The 18641-nt window shown below is 38.5% G+C and overlaps 1 protein-coding gene across 2 annotated transcripts in view; it reads left to right on the top strand.

Moving 5' to 3' along the window:
* The first annotated feature begins 1619 nt into the window (after positions 1-1619).
* LOC101899997 (CKLF-like MARVEL transmembrane domain-containing protein 4) overlaps positions 1620-18641 on the top strand; it is a 56798-nt gene continuing 39776 nt past the window's right edge. The window contains exon 1 of one of the 2 annotated variants that reach the window (XM_059121912.1): positions 1620-2169. In XM_059121912.1, the coding sequence (XP_058977895.1) occupies positions 2029-2169 (141 nt within the window). In that variant the 5' untranslated portion in view covers positions 1620-2028. The remainder of the gene's footprint in view (positions 2170-18641) is intronic. The other variant, XM_059121911.1, reaches the window with a different exon arrangement.

The raw sequence follows: 18641 nt of genomic DNA, 5'->3' as shown, positions 1-18641 counted from the left end.
TCCTTCTGGCACATCCCCCATAAAGGGTCAAAATTTTGAATAATATAACTCTTATAAAATGCGATGTAAGTGTCCGATTATTTTCAAATTACACATATCACAATATTTTTATAAACCCAAGATCTGGCGTGAAAATGGAATATATCAGCCCACTCCCTCTGGTACATCCCCACAAAGGATCAGATTTTTTAATATCCATGAAGCTCATAAAGCACGACATTAACATCTGACCCCATTCATACTTGGCACATATCAATAGTTCCACTAACACAAGATCTATTATGAAAATGACCATTCCTTCCCCACATAGGGTTCAAGATTTTGAAAAGATAAACGCTCAAAGAAAGCGTAATAAGTATCCAAATCTATTCAACCATCTCCTCATTTTTCCCACATACAAACATTTTCCAACCCATTCTGGTACCTCACCCACCAAGGGTTACAATTTCCAATACTTATATTTGGCATAACTTGCGAAACAAGTCGGCGATTCTTTACAAATTGCTATATCTAAATATTTCTCTTAACCAGAAATCTAATACGAATATGTAATTTATCGGAATTTACAATTTCGCATAAAAGTGGATATAAATGTTCGATTTTCTTATAATTTTTCCCATACCAATATTTTTATCTGTATTGGATGAAGTTTGAAAATGGAATACTTCGTTCCGCTATATTTCCATATGTTCCAAAAAAATTGCACATATCTCATATAAAGTATAGGAAGTAGTCGATATAGGCCAAATCTGTCACCTTTTAATATTTATATCAGTCTTAGGACAGATACGAATTGATCAATATTGTCCAACTGCTTCGGAAGCTCCCCCATAAAGGATCTACAATTTGAATAATCATAAGTCAAGATTTTTTTACGAATAAGCCAGTCGATAACTTAAGCCAGTCAAAAAAGCGTTTTATGTATTCTCACATTAACACTTCCTGCAGGAGAAGTAACCAGATACACTTATTACTGAGTAGACTTTTTCAGTAAGTGTTTGCAAACTCTCTGTAACTCAACTGCCAAAATTACTCTTTACGCGTCTCATTTAATAGGGTTGTTGTCGAACAACATTTTGTACAAAATAATGGATTATCCTACACACCTTATATGTTCACAGACAGCTCTCAGTAACAATTTTACAAAATTTTTTTGTTGTTGATAATTTTACCCCACTGTTCTACTACGATTTTGAATTTGAATGATTTAACCGTTTGATCACTGGATTAACATTCATGAAATACACATGGAACAAAAAAAACAAAACAAGATACAAATGATCTCATAAGTTCCACAATAACAGAGAGTGAAAATGTCTTACTAAGAAATTGTGAGAATGAGATGAGAGTAATGCAGTTACTTTTTGTGGGGAGAGTCAACAAAAATCCCCCGTCAATAAATACCTGTTGGCTGCCATCAACACACACCAACACATTGAAACGTTCAAGTCATTTGAATTTCGTTGTGAGAGATTTGAGAAGGAGAATTGTGGATACCAATAGCAACAACAACCATAATAATTACAATAACAACAGACAACGTCAACGTTAACTGCGACCACATTTTTGTTAACTTATTATTGTGTGTGCAGGCAGGCAGGCAGCAGAGCAGAGCAGAGAAAAATATCGAGTGTTCATTATTTCGTTCGCTGTTCACACGGGCCAGAAACAAGGCAACTGAAATTAGTAAGGCTAGCTGGCTAGTAATAAAACGTGCGTCGCTCATATTGGTTGTCTACGAAGCTATTGACGGGAAAAAAAGTTGAGTTAAGAAAAATATATCAACTGAAGGAAAAGAAGAAGAAGAAGAAACAGAGAAAAAATATAAATCAAAAACAAACAAGTGAAACGAACGATAACAATTTTTCGAAAAAACCAATATTGGTACAAACGAAAAAAAGTTAGCTTTGAAGAACCGTCATAATATTCGTCGAGCGTAAAATTTAACGAATTTTCGAAACAAAAAAAGTTTGTTGTGATTTCAATTTTACTTTTCTTTAAATACAAAATTTAAATATTTAATACAAAATGGTGGAAACCGTAATTACCGTCGAACGTACCCAAACCACACAGACCACTGCTCCTGGCACAGGTGGCGGTGTCTCGGCCCTGAGGATTAATATTGGATATTTCCAAACTGTTCCTGGCATTATTAAGCTTGTACAATTTGTAAGTTGAATGAAAAAAAAAAAAAACTAAAAGAAATGAAATCGTTTTGAACGCATTAAAATTTAATTCGTATGTGAATATTGTGGATGGTACAGTTGTGTTGGCTGAAATAGCATTGGGATTTCTTTGGAGAATGGAAGATCTTTAAGAAAATACAAATTTTAATTGGAAACAAATGTGGTATATTTGAAATCTTCAGTGATTTTTTCCATTATAAAAAAGGAGATTCGAATTTCGTAATTAAATCACTTGATTTTTGGAGCAATTTTATCTTTGATGGGGAAAGTAAATTAAACATATTGCAGTCGGCCAGAGATATTCAGGTCTGGAGAAACCCATATACCGAATTCGAATTGTTAAGGTTTGAGGCGGCATGCCTGCGTCTGGCATCAGGATAATGAATAAATTTGTTAGCCTAACATTTCCAAAGAAAGCGTGAGAAAAATAAAAAGATATGAAGCAATTTTTACTTCAACTTCGAAAACAAATCCGGAACAAGTGTTTCATACTTCAAGAATGTAAAATTTTTTACTACGATAACAAATTTTCCATTTATGATATCAAAAAAAAAAAAAAAATTAAAAAACAATTAAATTAGCTGCAAAATAATTAAAATTTTTAAATAGTTGGCCAAGAATTGTGAGTGTTTCCCCATCGAGCACAAAACCGCTGATTTTCCATCAACTGAGAAAAAATTTGCAAACTCTCAGTAACCCAACTGACTCTCGCTCTCATTAGAGAATTTGTAATCCAATAATGTGGATTATCGTATACAGAGCTCAGATTTGTTTGTTTTTACTCTCGAGTGAAATTCTCCCGCGAGCGGCAGTACTCGAAGGGTGCGAGTTAAATACGAATAAGTTCGTCATTCCGTTTGTAACTCATCAAAATAATAATTATAAACATAACAAAGTATATATATTTTTGATCAGCGTAAAATTCCAATAAGGAAGCAAACATTTTGCACAAATCAGTCTTCTGTCTGCAGGCAGGTCAAGTTCGAAGATGGGCTATATCGGCCACGATATCCTATAGCCCCCATATAACGGTTCCCCTCGATATTCGATATTTTGATGATTGTAGCCAATTTTTTCAAGGGATGTCAGAAAATCCACAAAAGGAGTTCCTTCCGAGTACTTTACCCCCTGGAACAGTATTGTATATATAGGTCCACGATATCGTATATCACCCATATAACGGTACCTCCCAAAATACGATATTTTTTATAATTTTAGCTACATTTTTCAATGCAATTGTCTAAAAATCCATACTAGAGGTTCTTTCTAAGCACTTTACCCTCTGGAAGAGAAATGTCTATGTAGGTCCACGATATCGTATGGACCACATACAACGGTACCCCCCCGAGATTCGATATTTTGACGATTTTAGGGACATTATTCACCGGAGTTGTTTTAAATTTTGTATTTAGAGTTCGTAATGGGAACTACAGCCTGTGACAGAAAATTGTCTATGCAGGTCCAGGTGTTCGTATAGCCCCCATATACTATTACTTCCCAATAGTCGGTATTTGGATGATATTAGCGACATTATTCACCGAAATTGTTTGAAATTTCGTATTTGAAGTTCCTAGTAGGTACTACAACTTGTGACAGAAAATTTTCTATGCAAGTCCAGTTTTTCGTATAGTCCCGATTTAACAGTACCTCTTTATATTCAGTATTTTGATGATTTAAGCCACATTATTCACCGGAATTGTTTCAAATCTCGTATTTTAATTCGTAATGGGAACTACAGCCTGTGACAGAAAATTGTCTAAGCAGGTCCAGGTGCCCCTATAGCCCCAATATAACGGTACCTTCTTAAATTCGGTATTTTGGTGATTTCAGCTCGTATTCAAATATTGTAATGGCTTATGACAAAAGTTGCCTATGCAGATCCACCTACGTCTTCGTATAGACCCCATTATAACGGCAATATTCGGTATTTTAAAGATTTTTTAGTTTTTTTTTGTTCTGAAAAATTAGAGTGATAGTCGAAAAGCCCGAAATAGGGGAAGAGTTTACTCTAAAAGTGAAATAGTTGGAAAAACTTATTTTACGAAGTTTTTTTTCCACTGTTTTGGCATTCTTACGGGTCACCTGGGCCTACAGGCTTATTGTACAAAATAGGATGTGCAGATAACAGCATATGCAGGTCATGTGGGGAAGATGATGAAACGTTGGGGTATTCCTCTTTTTGAACATTTAATTGATTGTCGGATCTAATGCCTCTCAGTTTCAAAAAACTCTCAGTTTGACCCGCAGAGTTTATGCAATTTGTTCTCTTTTTTTTGTAAATTTCGGCTCAATATCCACTCAGTGGAATTTGGACCACGGTGAGTCCATTCGATGGCTCAATAAAATTTGCATGTCTATAATTAAACAATAGAAAGTTATCCATTTAAAGGACAGTCAGAAAAAGATATATATATTTTAAAAAGATCTGATAAAAATTTTCCCACTTATATAGACTTTATTTACTTGAAAACCGAATAGCCGATAAATTCATTCAATAGCTTTTAAATCCGTCCTTTTATCTACGTCACCTGTAATTGTGACCCAAATTGGTTTTATTTTATTTTATTTTTTCAAGCTACCGAAGTTTTAATTAATTGAGCAGATTAGAACCAAAAACTATGCCATTCATTTCTTTTGTCCGAAAGTAATCCAAAATTAAACATTTGACTCGTTATCTAATCTTTGAAAATTCAATTATAAAAAAAATTGAAAATAGAAAATCAAACAAAGGTACTCCCCAAAGAAAAAGGTAACGAACAAAATACTTTGGTAACAAAACGAATTTGAAGTGTGATAAGAATTTCGATAGAGATTGACAACGATTTCGAATTTGACCATAAAGTGTAGAAAGAAAGGAATATTTTTGTTTTACGTTTCAAAGGTTTTTTTTTGGCTGGAAAAAGGTCGTGGCGAAAAATACAGAGGTTTGATAGAAAAAGTGCCGGGTCCATTGAAGTTCTTGGCTTGGTTTTCTGTGCATCAAATATATTTAGAATGAAGCCCATATATAGACAACCTTGGGAAGGCTAGGGAGTCTTTATATACGAGCTAAAGGTCAGGGAGTAGTCATAGACGAGCTGAAGGCCAGGGAGCTTTTATAAGCCTGCTGAAGGCCAGGGAATCTTAAAAGGTGTACTGCGATCCAGGGAGTCTGTATAGGCGAGCTGAAGGTCAGGGAGCATTTATAGTCGAGTTGAAGGCTTGGGAGTCTTTATAGACGAGCTGAAGTCCAGAGAGTCTTTATAGACGAGCTGAAGGTCTGGGAGCCTTTGTAGGTGAGCTGAAGATCAGGGAGCCTTTATAGACGAGTTGATGGCCAGGGAACCTTTATAGGCGAGCTAAAGGTCAGGGAGCATATATAGGCGAGCTGAAGATCAGGGAGTCTTTATAGACGAGCTGAAGCTCAGGGAGTCTTTATAGACGAGCTAAAGCTCAGGCAGTCTTTATAGACGAGCTTAAGGCCAGGGAGTCTTTATAGACGAGCTGAAAGCCAGGGAGTCTTTATAGACGAGCTGAAGGCCAGGGAGTCTTTATAGACGAGCTGAAGGCCAGGGAGTCTTTATAGACGAGCTGAAGGCCAGGGAGTCTTTATAGACGAGCTGAAGGCCAGGGAGTCTTTATAGACGAGCTGAAGGCCAGGGAGTCTTTATAGACGAGCTGAAGGCCAGGGAGCCTTTATAGACGAGCTGCTGGTCAGGAAGTCTTTATAGACGAGCTGAAGGCCAGGGAGTCTTTATAGACGAGCTGAAGGCCAGGGAGTCTTTATAGACGAGCTAAAGGCCAGGGAGTCTTTATAGACGAGCTGAAGACCAGGGAGTTTTTATAGACGAGCTGAAGGCTAGGGAGTCTTTATAGAGGAGCTGTAGGCCAGGGAGTCTTTATAGGCGAGCTGTAGGCCAGGGAGTCTTTATAGGCGAGCTGTAGGCCAGGGAGTCTTTATAGGCGAGCTGAAGGTCAGGGAGTCTTTATAGACGAGCCGAAGGCCAGGGAGTCGTTATAGACGAGCTGAAGGCCAGGAAGTATTCATAGACGAGCTGAATACCAGGGAGTATTCATAGACGAGCTGAATGCCAGGGAGTATTCATAGACGAGCTGAAGGGTAGGGAGTATTCATAGATGAGCTGAAGGGTAGGGAGTCTTAATATACGAGCAGAATGCCAGTGAGTCTTTATAGACGAGCTGAGGGCCCGGTAGTCTTCAAAGGCGAGCTGGGGAGTCTCCATAGACGAGCTGAAGGCCAGGGAGTCTTTATAGACGAGCTGAAGCCCAGGGAGTCTTTATAGGCGAGCTGAAGCCCAGGGAGTCTTTATAGGCGAGCTGAAGCCCAGGGAGTCTTTATAGGCGAGCTGAAGCCCAGGGAGTCTTTATAGGCGAGCTGAAGCCCAGGGAGTCTTTATAGGCGAGCTGAAGGCCAGGGAGTCTTTATAGACGAGCTGTAAGCCAGGGAGTCTTTATAGGCGAGTTGAAGGCCAGGGAGTCGTTATAGGCGAGCTGAAGGCCAGGGAGTCTTTATAGGCGAGCTGAAGGCCAGGGAGTCTTTATAGGCGAGTTGAAGGCCAAGGAGTCTTTATAGACGAGCTGAAGCTCAGTCTTTATAGACGAGCTGAAGCCCGGGGAGTCTTTATAGACGAGCTGAAGCCCGGGGAGTCTTTATAGACGAGCTGAAGGCCAGGGAGTCTTTATAGACGAGCTGAAGGCCAGGGTGTCTTTATAGACGTGCTGTTGGTCAGGAAGACTTTTTAGACGAGCTGAAGGCCAGGTAGTCTTTATAGACGAGCTGAAGGACAGGGAGCCTTTATAGGCGAGCTGAAGGACAGGGAGCCTTTATAGCAACAACAAGCCAGCAAGAAAGTCTACTCCCTATAGAATGTCTTATAACTATAGAAGGTTTTTAGAAAATATACCTTTAGCAGCGCTTAGTTTACTCTCTATTCCCTTGTGTCCTATCCATCCACCAGACAACACGCAAATAGCTTTATTTCCCAATGTCTGTGCGTGTCCTTAAAAACTAGTTAAGCTTTCATTAAATATTTAATAACTTAAAATAATACAGTTGCAGTTTATTTCAACTTCCTACAACCAGCGAACAATAATTGCTTGTAAAGGATATCTAGAGGTGCATATACCAAACCCCCACCATATTCTGTGGAATATTGACATGGGTCAGAACGAAATTATTCTGTCCTTCGTAACTTTGACAATGACAATCAGTTTGAAATGTATTTGTCTTGTACAAATCAATCAAATGTTGAAAAAATGAATTACTTCAGGGGGAATAAAAAATATTTTAGGAATCGGGGAATAATTGGAATTTTGATTTATATCGCTCATTAGCGTACAATGTAGTCAAAGGTCAAAACATTGACATTTAGTAATGTAGAAGTAATTTGAATCCAAAATTATGTAAACATGTCCCCTTATGATATCGAAAAAAATCGAAACAAGTAGATTCTTGCAGGTTCTGGAACAGAGCAAAAAAGTTGTATTACTATTAGATTATTGCAGGGTTTGGAACACATTATGTATGTCTCAAATAGGGAAATAAATTACGGAGCAGTTTGACTGGGAACCACAAAATTATGGACTCAGAGTTGTCTTTCTGGCCCCCATTAATTATATGAGACAAAATGAGACTTTCAATTATGATACCTCAAAAATTCTAAAAATTAACAAAACATTTATTTTTTTATTAATTTTTCCCACTTCCCATCCAGCGTTTAAAAAACTTTATATCACCCCCTCCCACCCTCAAATCATATGACAGATATATATATATTTTTTCATATAAATCTAAATAATCCCAAACTTGTCGTTGCCACACATTCACGGGTGCGTTCGTCGTCCGCCTATTTTATCTCTTCTTTATGGTTGTTTTGTAACACTTTTTTGGTATTCCATTGAGCTCACTGCCAAATTTCGTTTTTGCTGTTCTTTTTGATTTTTTTTAGTAGTTCTATAAAATTAGAATTCTATCTTTTCATTTATCTTTGACTAAAAAAAATAGAATAAAAAATAGAAACGCATACACACGCAATTTTGTCAATATATGACAAAATAGTAACAGTCTGGGGGGCTTTTTTTTACTTTTGAAAGAGGTGGGGTAGTTCAAAAATTTAGGGAAAAGAGTGGTATCGAAACTGAGAGGAAGGGGCGAGCTAAAGGCCAGGGAGTCTCAATTGACGAGCTGAAGCCCAGGGAGCCTTTATAGGTGAGCTGAAAAGCAGACAGTCTTTTTAGGCGTTCTGATGGCTATATAGCCTTTTATAGACGAGCTGAAGTCCAGGGAGTCTTCATAGAAGAGCCGAAGGCCAGAGAGTCTTAATAGGCGAGCTGAGGAACAGAGAGCCTTTATAAACGAGCTGAAGACCAGAGAGCCTTTATAGACGAGCTGAAGACCAGGGAGCCTTTATAGGCGAGCTGAAGGCCAGGGAGCCCTTATAGGCGAGCTGAAGGCCAGGGAGCACTTATAGGCGAGCTGAAGGCCAGGGAGCCATTATAGGCAAGCTGAAGGCCAGGGAGCCATTATAGGCGAGCTGATGGCTAGGGAGCCTTTATAGGCGAGCTGAAGCCCAGGGAGCCATTATAGGCGAGCTGATGGCTAAGGAGTCTTTATAGGCGAGCTGAAGGCCAGGGAGCCATTATAGGCAAGCTGAAGGCCAGGGAGCCATTATAGGCTAGCTGAAGGTCAGGGAGCCTTTAAAGGCGAGCTGATGACCAGGGAGCCTTTAAATTCGAGATGAAGGCCAGGGAGTCTTTATCGACGAGCTGAAGGCCAGGAAGTCTTTATAGGCGAGCTTAAGTCCAGGGAGTATTTATCGGAGAGCTGGTGGCCAGGGAGCCTTTAAGGTCGAGCCAGGAAACCTTTAAAGGCGAGCTGATGGTCAGGGAGCCTTTATAGACGAGCTGATCGCCAGGGAGCTTTTAAATGATGGCCAGGGAGCTTTTAAAGGTGAGCTGATGGCCAGGGAGCTTTTAAACGCGAGCTGATGGCCAGGGAGCCTTTAAATTCGAGATGAAGGCCAGGGAGTCTTTATCGACGAGCTGAAGGCCAGGAAGTCTTTATAGGCGAGCTTAAGTCCAGGGAGTATTTATCGGAGAGCTGGTGCCCAGGGAGCCTTTAAGGTCGAGCTGATTGCCAGAAAGCCTTTAAAGGCGAGCTGATGGCCCGATAGTCTTTAAAGGCGAGCTGGTGGCCAGAGAGCCTTTATAGGAGAGCTAGTGGCCAGAGAGCATTTATAGGAGAGCTAGTGGACAGAGAGCTGTTGGTCAAATCCTTTATAGCCGATGGCAAAGAAGCATCTCTTTCTGTCTATGAAAGAGCTGAGGCCAAAGAGTCTCTCTGGATGAGCTGAAGACCAGAGAGTCTCACTCTCTCTATGGACGAGCTAAAAACGAGGGAGTATCTATCCCTCTTTGGTAGAGCTAAAAGTCTCTCTATCTCTCTTTGTAGCGAGCTAAAGGTCAGAGAGTCTCTTTCTCTCCATGGACGAACTAATGACCAGGGAGTTTCGTTCTCTTTATAGAAGGGTTAAAGGGCAGGAAGGCTTTCTCTCTCTTTGGTAGAGCTCAAGGCCAGAGAGTCTCTCTTTCTCCCTCTGTCGAGCTGGCCAGGAAGTCTTTATTAGCGGGTCAAAAAGTCTCTATAGAGAGTCCGCAGGCAAGGTTTTTTTAAAGACAATCTAAAGGAAGAGATTCTTTAAAAAAATTAGATTTTTTAAAGGGTCATTATCGGTAAAAATCCATTAATACCTGTTTTCATTTCCAAAACTTTCTTAACGAACCTCGTACCGTCTTGCATACATATAGATAGAACACTTTAATACAAAACTGTTCTGAGAGTTTCTTTTGCAGTGACGATAGTCAAATATTTCAATTTCGGTTCTCATGATAGTCTAAGCGACTATCTTCCAAACAAAGTATATTCACACCTGTGTGATAACAACAGCGTGCGGCAGCCAAAGTTGTTGCTTTTAGTAACACATGACAATTAGAAAAAAAAGAACCAAAAAAATTAAACGAAACAAAAAAACAAAAATTGCCAAGAAGCAAAGTTCAAAACAGCGAACATAACTATTTATTTATTTGTTTTCAAAATACAGGTGGCCAATTTAAAGATTGGGTGGATAACCACTTTGGATTATTTGACTTCTTGGTTATTGGCCATTAGGAGCAACAACAACCCAAAATTGTGTGTGTGTGTGTGTGCAAATGAGTGGGTCATATTCATTCTTCATTTAGATTTTGTTTCTTTTTTTTTGGGTGGCAATGGGGGTGCTCGTCGTCTGCCGCCGTGTGGGCCATAGAAATAATGCGAACACTAAAATTTTGAGAAAACAAACAGCTGCTAATATTTTGTGTTGTTGCTGCTGCTGCTGTGTTTTTATTTTGTTATTTTCCCAGTCCAGTTGAATAAACAATTTAGATATGGTCATCCAACAATCATTTGGCATATGAATCATTTTTTGTTGTTGTTTTTGGCTTCGGAAATTTTAGTATTGGTTACTATTAAAAATAAATTTAAAATAATTGATATCCCACACCTACTTTTCGGAGGTGGAGAATATTTTAAATGGTAATTAAGAGAACAAGAGAACGATCGAGTTTGTAGAGTCGTTGAAGCGGAGAAAATAAGGAGGGGGTCATGTGGGTCAGCAGAAAAAAGCAGGCAGTCTTTATAAACGAATTGGGGGCTACAGAGTTTATATACAGGGTGAGATGAATAAACTGCAACCAACTTCAGATTGCTGTCATTTCTAAGCCACTCGTCCGACAGCTGTTAAAATTATTCCAGTGACAGTTCATATTTTTTAAAAGCGTACAAAAGCATTTTGGTGAGAATTTTCCAGAAAAAAAAGTTATTCGTGATGGAATTCAAGCGTGATAGTGTGATTTCTTTATATTTGGCTAGAAAACCGCAAGTGGCTATGATTAGAGCCCTCCAGCATTTAAATGTGAATAAATCTTTTGTGTCTCGTACTACCGCGTTACCGTGATACTGGTAGGGTAGCCCGACGTCAAGGAAGTGGATGGAGGAAAACAGCAACATCAGCAGAAATGGTTCGAAAAGCAAAGAAGCGACTTGATTGAAGCGAAACCAAAGTCGCAGTGGCTGCTGAGCTGAAAATATCGCAATATTCCATTCGGCAAATATTGAAAAGTGAGCTCGGGGTAAAGCCATTGAAATTCCAAACAGTGCAAGAACTTACACCGCAAAAGAAAGAAAATAGACTCAAAAGGGCTAAAGAGTTGCTTCGCTTGGCCGAAAGTGGTGAACTGCCGAATTTGGTTTTCTCCGCTCCGATGAGAAAACATTCGTTGTCCAGCAGTTTGTAACCAACAAAATAATCGCGTTTAATTGCCAAAGAGGTCAGCTGAAAATGTGCACCTTCGGTTGGCCACCAGAACTCAAGCGCCGGCCATGGTGATGTGGACCATAACAGCCGATGGTCGCTCTCCGCTCGTAATAATCGACCGTGGCATCAGAATAAATGTCAATTTATTATAGCGAAAATATTCTGGAGGGTGTATTGAAGCCTTGGGCACGCAAACATTTTGGCCGCAGACCTTGGACATTCCAACAGGACTCAGCACGCACTCATGGCTACAAAATGAGGTTCCTCGCTTCATTTTCAGCGCATAAGGGCCACCTAAATCTCCGGATACCAATCCGTTGGACTATTGTGTCTGGAGTATTTTGGAAAGCAGGGTTGGTACTCAAAACTACCAAAGGGTCGATCACCTCAAGCAAGAGCTTCGCCGGAACTGCGCCAAAATACCGCAAAACAACATTGGGGCAACGTGTGACGGTTTTATTGGCCGTTTGAAGGCCATAATTCGTGCCAAAGGTGACCAATTTGAACAAATCTAAACTTATTCTAAAATTTGAGGTTATTTCCGACATTTTTTGCTTTCATTCACAAAAAAATTGAAAAAAAAAAATGCAAAAATAATGGCGTTTGACTTTGTTGCAGTTTATTTATCTCACCCTATAGACGCGTTTTTATGGATGAATCCAGGAAGACTCACTACCTAGAGAGTTTCTACAGACGAGCTGAAAACAGGGAGTCTTCAAGGAGCAGCTGAAGAATTAGAGAATCGGTTTAAATGAGGTGAAAGAAGAATGTTTTTATAAAGGGTCCATGGACTCCTCCATAAAAACTCCCTACCTTATCAACCCTTCCATAAGACATTCTTCTTTCACCTCATTGAAACCGATTCTACAACTCTTCAGCTCCTCCATGAAGACTCCCTGTCTTCAGCCCGTCTATAGATAGAAAGTCTTTAGGTAGTGAGTCTTTCTGGACCACCTGAGTCTGGGAGTTTTGATGGTAGAGTTGAAGAGATAGGAAGTTATGACGAGATATGGAGAAAGTTGGAGACGAGATGGGTAGCGAGGCTTTACTAACAAGTTGAAGGCGGGAACAGGGTGTCTTTATAGCCATCTTGAGGAAAGTGGTACATTTTTTTTGACGATCCGAATATATCGTGGCATTTTTTACGTCTTCGTCATATTAATTTATTTTTTTTTATTAAATTCTGACCTAATCGCAATGACATAAATACGTACATATGCATGAATAAATAAAACTACTCCATAGACATTCTTTTTTCGAAATTTTACAATTCTCTTCCAGAAAGAGGTCAATAGTTCAATTAATCATAATTGTATTAAACGCTTGCCGAAGAACTGCAAAAATATCTTTAGCGAGACCTACAATACAGACATTGTTTAGTTTCACTTTCATTTAACAAGAAATACAACAAAAACAACAACGAATTATAAATACAACAACTCAACAAGTGATACCATAAACCGAGTTACCATATATGGTTAGAATTTTTTTTCTCTGTATTTGGAATATCCCATGGACAAGGGGCAGACGAAGTTTTCGATCGACATCGACATTGAAAGATACAATAATAACAAAAAAAAAAGTCAACAACAAAACTTGTTGTTTTGAATAGCATTCAATGATCAATGAATGCAGCAACAACAAAAAATTGAATCATCGCCGTTTTACAATTGATGTTGGCGGGATCATGATGATGATGTTGCTGCTGTTTGCTGATCATGTTGACATGATGACGACAGCCAGCAATTGTGCATCACCTTTCAAATTAAATTATGCCAGCAATTATATTATTCGATATGGAATGTTGTCATAACAAATTATATTGGAAGATATCAACTGCATGCGATATAGGTGAAAAAATTATAAAAATCTGAGATGGATGGAATTGGGTTTCAGAGAACCAAACAAATCACAAGATCAAGATTTATAATCGAGCTGAAGGCCAGGGAGTCTCAATAGACGGGCTGAAGGACAGAGAGCCAGTGAGCCTTTATAGGCGACCTGAAGGCCAGAGAGCCTTTATAGGCAAGCTGAAGACCAGAGAGTCTTTATAGCCGAGCTGAAGGCCAGGGAGTCTTTATAGGCGAGCTAAAGGCCAGAGACTCTCTGTAGGCGAGCTGAAGGCCAGGGAGTCTCTGTAGGCGAGCTGTTGGTCAGAGAGCCTTTATAGGCGAGCTGAAGGCCAGAGAGCCTCTATAGGCGAGCTGAAGGCCAGAGAGCCTCTATAGGCGAGCTGAAGTCCAGAGAGCCTCTATAGGCGAGCTGAAGTCCAGAGAGCCTCTATAGGCGAGCTGAAGTCCAGATAGCCTTTATAGGCGAGCTGAAGGCCAGATAGCCTTAATAGGCGAGCTGAAGGCCAGAGAGCCTTTATAGGCGAGCTGAAGGCCAGAGAGCCTTTATAGGCGAGCTGAAGGCCAGAGAGCCTTTCTGGGCGAGCTGAAGGCCCGAGAGCCTTTCTGGGCGAGCTGAAGGCCAGGGAGCCTTTCCAAGCGAGCTGAAGGCCAGGGGGCCTTTCTAGGCAAGCTAAAGGCCAGAGAGCCTTTATAGGCGCGCTGTTGGCCAGAGTGCCTTCATGGTCTAGCTGAACACCACGGAGCCCTTATAGACAACTGAAGGCCAGAGAGCCTTTATAGGCGAGGTAAAAGCTAGAGGGCTTTATAGACAACTGAAGGCCAAAGAGCCTTTATAGGCGAGGCCAGGAAGCCTCTTTCTCTCTCTATCTCTCTCTGCAAGAGCTGAGGGGTAAGAAATCTTGGAGAGCTATTATAGGCGAGTTGAAGGAGTCTTTATTGACGAGCTGTAGGGCAGGTTTCCTCTCGTTCTCTCTCTCTACCTCTCTCTGCAAGGGCTGGAGGCTAGGGAGTATCTTCCTCTTCATGGACAAGCTGAATATTAGGGAGTCACTCTCTTTCTCCATGGACGAGCCAAAGGCCAGGAAGATTATCTCTATGGACGAGCAAAGGCAAGGAAGGCTCTCTCTCCAGAAAGCCTTTCTAAAATTTTATGAAGACTATTTTATTGGATCTTAAATAAAGAAAAACCATAGCACTGATTTGCTAATTTTTTTTTTTTGGTCGCGAAAAGGATTTATCAAAGAATGGAATTTTTTTATGGAGCCTACCCTTCACTCTTTTGTTTAATGCCACTTTAAACCTGAAACTCCCTAATCACTCTTGTTAGAAAAATTAAAGTAGGAACAGAATCGCTCAATGTAGAGAAAAATATGGCGGAGGAAAGGGGAAATACACATACATAGAAATAGAAGAGTAGAATCTGCTCGATTTCAAACAAATTTTGCTCCAACTCAAAAACGAGGAAAATATGCTCACTCCTATTCGAGAGACATCGAAAAATTGAGTTCAATTTTTTGCGGCTTCCAGGAGAGCTCCCGAAAATGCTTAATGTAGTCTACATAGATCTTGAGTTCTACTTTGCATAGTAGAAGACATTGAAGAGGTACTCTTTAAATGAAAGACCCTTGAGGTGTCTTTGGAAGACTTCGATAAATAGAATTTCCATAATATGTCTTCTATGGATAAAATGCACTAAAAGATATGCTGGTAATAGAATGTCTTGTTGAACATTTTTACACTTTTCGACCATAGTGCCAAACACACATCACGTTTCATTTTTAGCATTTTCTTATGTACAAAAAAAAAAAAAATAAAAAAAATATACAAGAAGAAAATTAAATCATTTTTTATAGTTTTCGTTTTGTTTTTCTGAATTTATTTTTATTTAGAATTTCTCGTTTAGTTTCTATAATTAAAAAATGATGCAGCCATGATGAAACGACACCAAGCGACGTTGATGTTGTCATCATCATCATCATTGGCAACATTGGCTAATGAATTCTTAAATTCTGATATCTATATAACAATTTATAAATATACATATATGTATGTATTCAAATAGATATTCATACAAATATATAAATACATGTCCATACATCCAGCATCTTTCATAGATGTTTTTCTTTTTTTTATTTTGTCAAACAACTTTTGTTTTATTTTGGTTTTTTTGATTCCGCGGTGTTGTTCATTCTTTACATTACTGGTCGTTGTCGTCGTCTTGTTTTTGTTTTGTGTTTTGGCCAGGTTTCTTGACATGAAATCATAGCAGCAGCGCTTTTTTTTTGTTCCTAAACATCAGGGTTAAATATTATCTCATAATTTGGAAAAAAATAACTTGTTTAGATTAATTTATTGTTGATGTGAAATACAAAACAATATCATCATGATTTATTATTATTTGCATTATTGATTATGAATTCTTTATGTGTGATATCAGAGTGTTTCGATTGTTAGGAGGTAATATTTGACTGTAATAAATTGATAATAATGCATAAATGTTTATTTTTTTTTACTTATAATATGTATACCTTTAATATTGTCCATACTTGTAAGAAGACATTAAAAAAAATAAAAAGCGTATTATTAATGGATTCGTTTAAACCTTATTTGCTAAGTATTTTAGCAGATGGTACTCTTTCAGAAATGGATAATGATATGTGATATGTAGCTTAAATTCCCAAGAACCTAATTTTATTAAGCATCTGAAAACCTATAAAAGAATGCTCTCTCTAATGATAGGCAAATACAGATAAAGATAAAAAACTACAACAAAGTCAAACGCCATAGTTTTTACATTTTTTTTTTAATTTTATTCAATAAAAGCAAAAAGTGTCGGAAATTGCATCAAATTTAGAATAAGTTTAGATTTGTTCGAATTGGTCACCTTTGGCACGATTTATAGAATTCAAACGGCCAATGAAACCGTCACACGCTGCCCGAATGTTGCTCTGCGGTATTTTGGTCCATTCCCGGCGAAGTGCTTGCTTGAGGTGATCGACTCTTTGGTATTTTTTTAGTGCCAACCTTGCTTTCCAAAATGTTGAATGCCCAAGGCTTTAATACACCCTCCAGAATATTTTCGCAATAATATTCGGCATTTATTCTGATGCCAAGGTCAATTAATACGAGTGGAGAACGACCATCGGCTGTTATGACGGCCCACACCATCACCATAGCCGGCCCTTGAGTTCTGCTGGCCAACCGAAGGTGCACATTTCAGCTGACCTCTTTAGCAAGTAAACTCGATCATTTTGTTTGTTTACAAACTGCTGGACAACGAATGTTTTCTCATCGGAGCGGAGAAAACCAAATTCGGCAGTTCACCACTTTCGGTCAAGCGAAGCAACTCTTTAGCTCTTTTGAGTCTATTTTCTTTCTGCGGTGTAAGTTCTTGCACTTTTTGAAATTTCAATAGCTTAACCCCGAGCTCATTTTTCAATATTTGCCGAATGGAATATTGCGATATGTTCAGCTCACGAGCCATTTTTCGGCCACTGCGACGCGGGTTTCGATCAAATCGCTTCTTTACTTTTCGAACCATTTCTGCTAATGTTGTTGTTTTGACTTCATTGTCGGGCTACGCTACCAGTATCACGGTAACGAGCGAATGGTACGAGACACAAAAGATTTATTCACATTAAAATGCTGGAGTGCTTTAACGATAGCCACTTGTGGTTTTCCAGCCATATATAAAGAAATCACACTATCACGCTTGAATTCAATCACGAATAATTTTTTTTTCTGGAAAATTCTCACCAAAATTCTTTTGTACCCTTGTAAACAATATTGGAATGGTTTTAACAGCTGTCGGACGAGTGGCTTAGAAATGACAGCAGTCATTTTTTTTTTCAATTATTTTTTTGGTAGAAAAAGAATCCAGCCCCTGAACTTGATAACGGTTTTGAAAAACATCAACAATTTGGATAAAATTAATTGTTTACTCCAAATGTTTTTCATATTTTATTTGTCATAGATAGTTATAATTAAGGTATTTTAGAGTATTGAAAAATTGGTTTCCTGATTCTTAACATAACAAAGTCATTTTTATTATAGAGCAGGCAGAAAAACATAACATTTTCATTTTTTTTATAAAACTTTGGATAAATTTTGTATTTAATTGTTTCAGCATTACACTTATAATGGCCATGCGGTATAATATAAATTATTGTCATAATTTAAAAAATACGAATACATTTATTTTTATTCCACAAGAATTCAAGTGAAACATGAGCTACATCTTTAATGGCTTTTTCGAACAAATTGCCAGACAGTGCTGTGTAACCTAATTCTCCATCCACACAGCCATGTCTAAAATTTAATGTTGTCGGTTTGAATGCGTTTGGTTTATGAGCCGTGTGAGCGGTGGCTGGACACCCACTTAAGTGTTGAAATTTTTGCAAAAATTATTAGAAAATACGACTACAAATATTTGAAAATTATGGCGAATTGTGTATGTGTTTACGTCTGTGTGGCTTTATGGCCCAATGTAATTGTCATCAGCGTCGTCTAAGCAAACAAGACGATTATTATTTTGTGAATACCCTACAGCACAATGTGGCATTTAAACACTGGTACATTTGTTGGTAACATAATAATGCTTTTGTCCAACCAAATCTGTCTTAAATGTTCATTGTTCCAAGACCCATTTTGAAGACATGGAGTATTCGGACTACAATTTCAATATCTCTAAATATCTTTTTATATCCTACACCACACTGTGCACTTGTTTGTAACATGGAGAAGGCAGCGAGATAGATCCATAGTTCCTTTTGATGGTGTGCATAGAAACACAATCTGAGTCGATTTATGCATGACCGTCCGTCCTTCCGTCCGTCTGTTCATGTATTTTTGTAAACTAACTACAGGTCGCATTTATTGTCTGATTAAAATGAAACATTTCACAAATCAATTGTTTGGACTAAGGACGAAACCTGTTGACATTGGAGAGAATCGGTCCAAATTTAGATATAGCCTCATATATATCTTCGTCCGATATACCTTTTATTGTGCATCAAATGTGTAACAGTATGGAATTTTGCACCTATAACCACATTAAGCCTGAAAATAAGTATGCAAAATTTGATCAAAATTGGGTTAGATATAGCTATAGCTCCCATATATATAGTTCATCCGATTTGTTATTTTTGTCCTCCACCGCCGTAAATATGCGCTTTGTAACAACAATTTTTGGGTAAATATATCATATACGACTCAGAAATACCTTTGCTAAATTTTATCCAGATCAGAGC

The sequence above is a fragment of the Musca domestica genome, unplaced genomic scaffold (genome assembly GCF_030504385.1).
Source record: "Musca domestica strain aabys unplaced genomic scaffold, Musca_domestica.polishedcontigs.V.1.1 2, whole genome shotgun sequence".
Classification (NCBI taxonomy): domain Eukaryota; kingdom Metazoa; phylum Arthropoda; class Insecta; order Diptera; family Muscidae; genus Musca; species Musca domestica.
The sequence above is the reverse complement of the archived record's forward strand: the minus strand, read 5'-3'. Positions and strand labels throughout refer to the sequence as shown.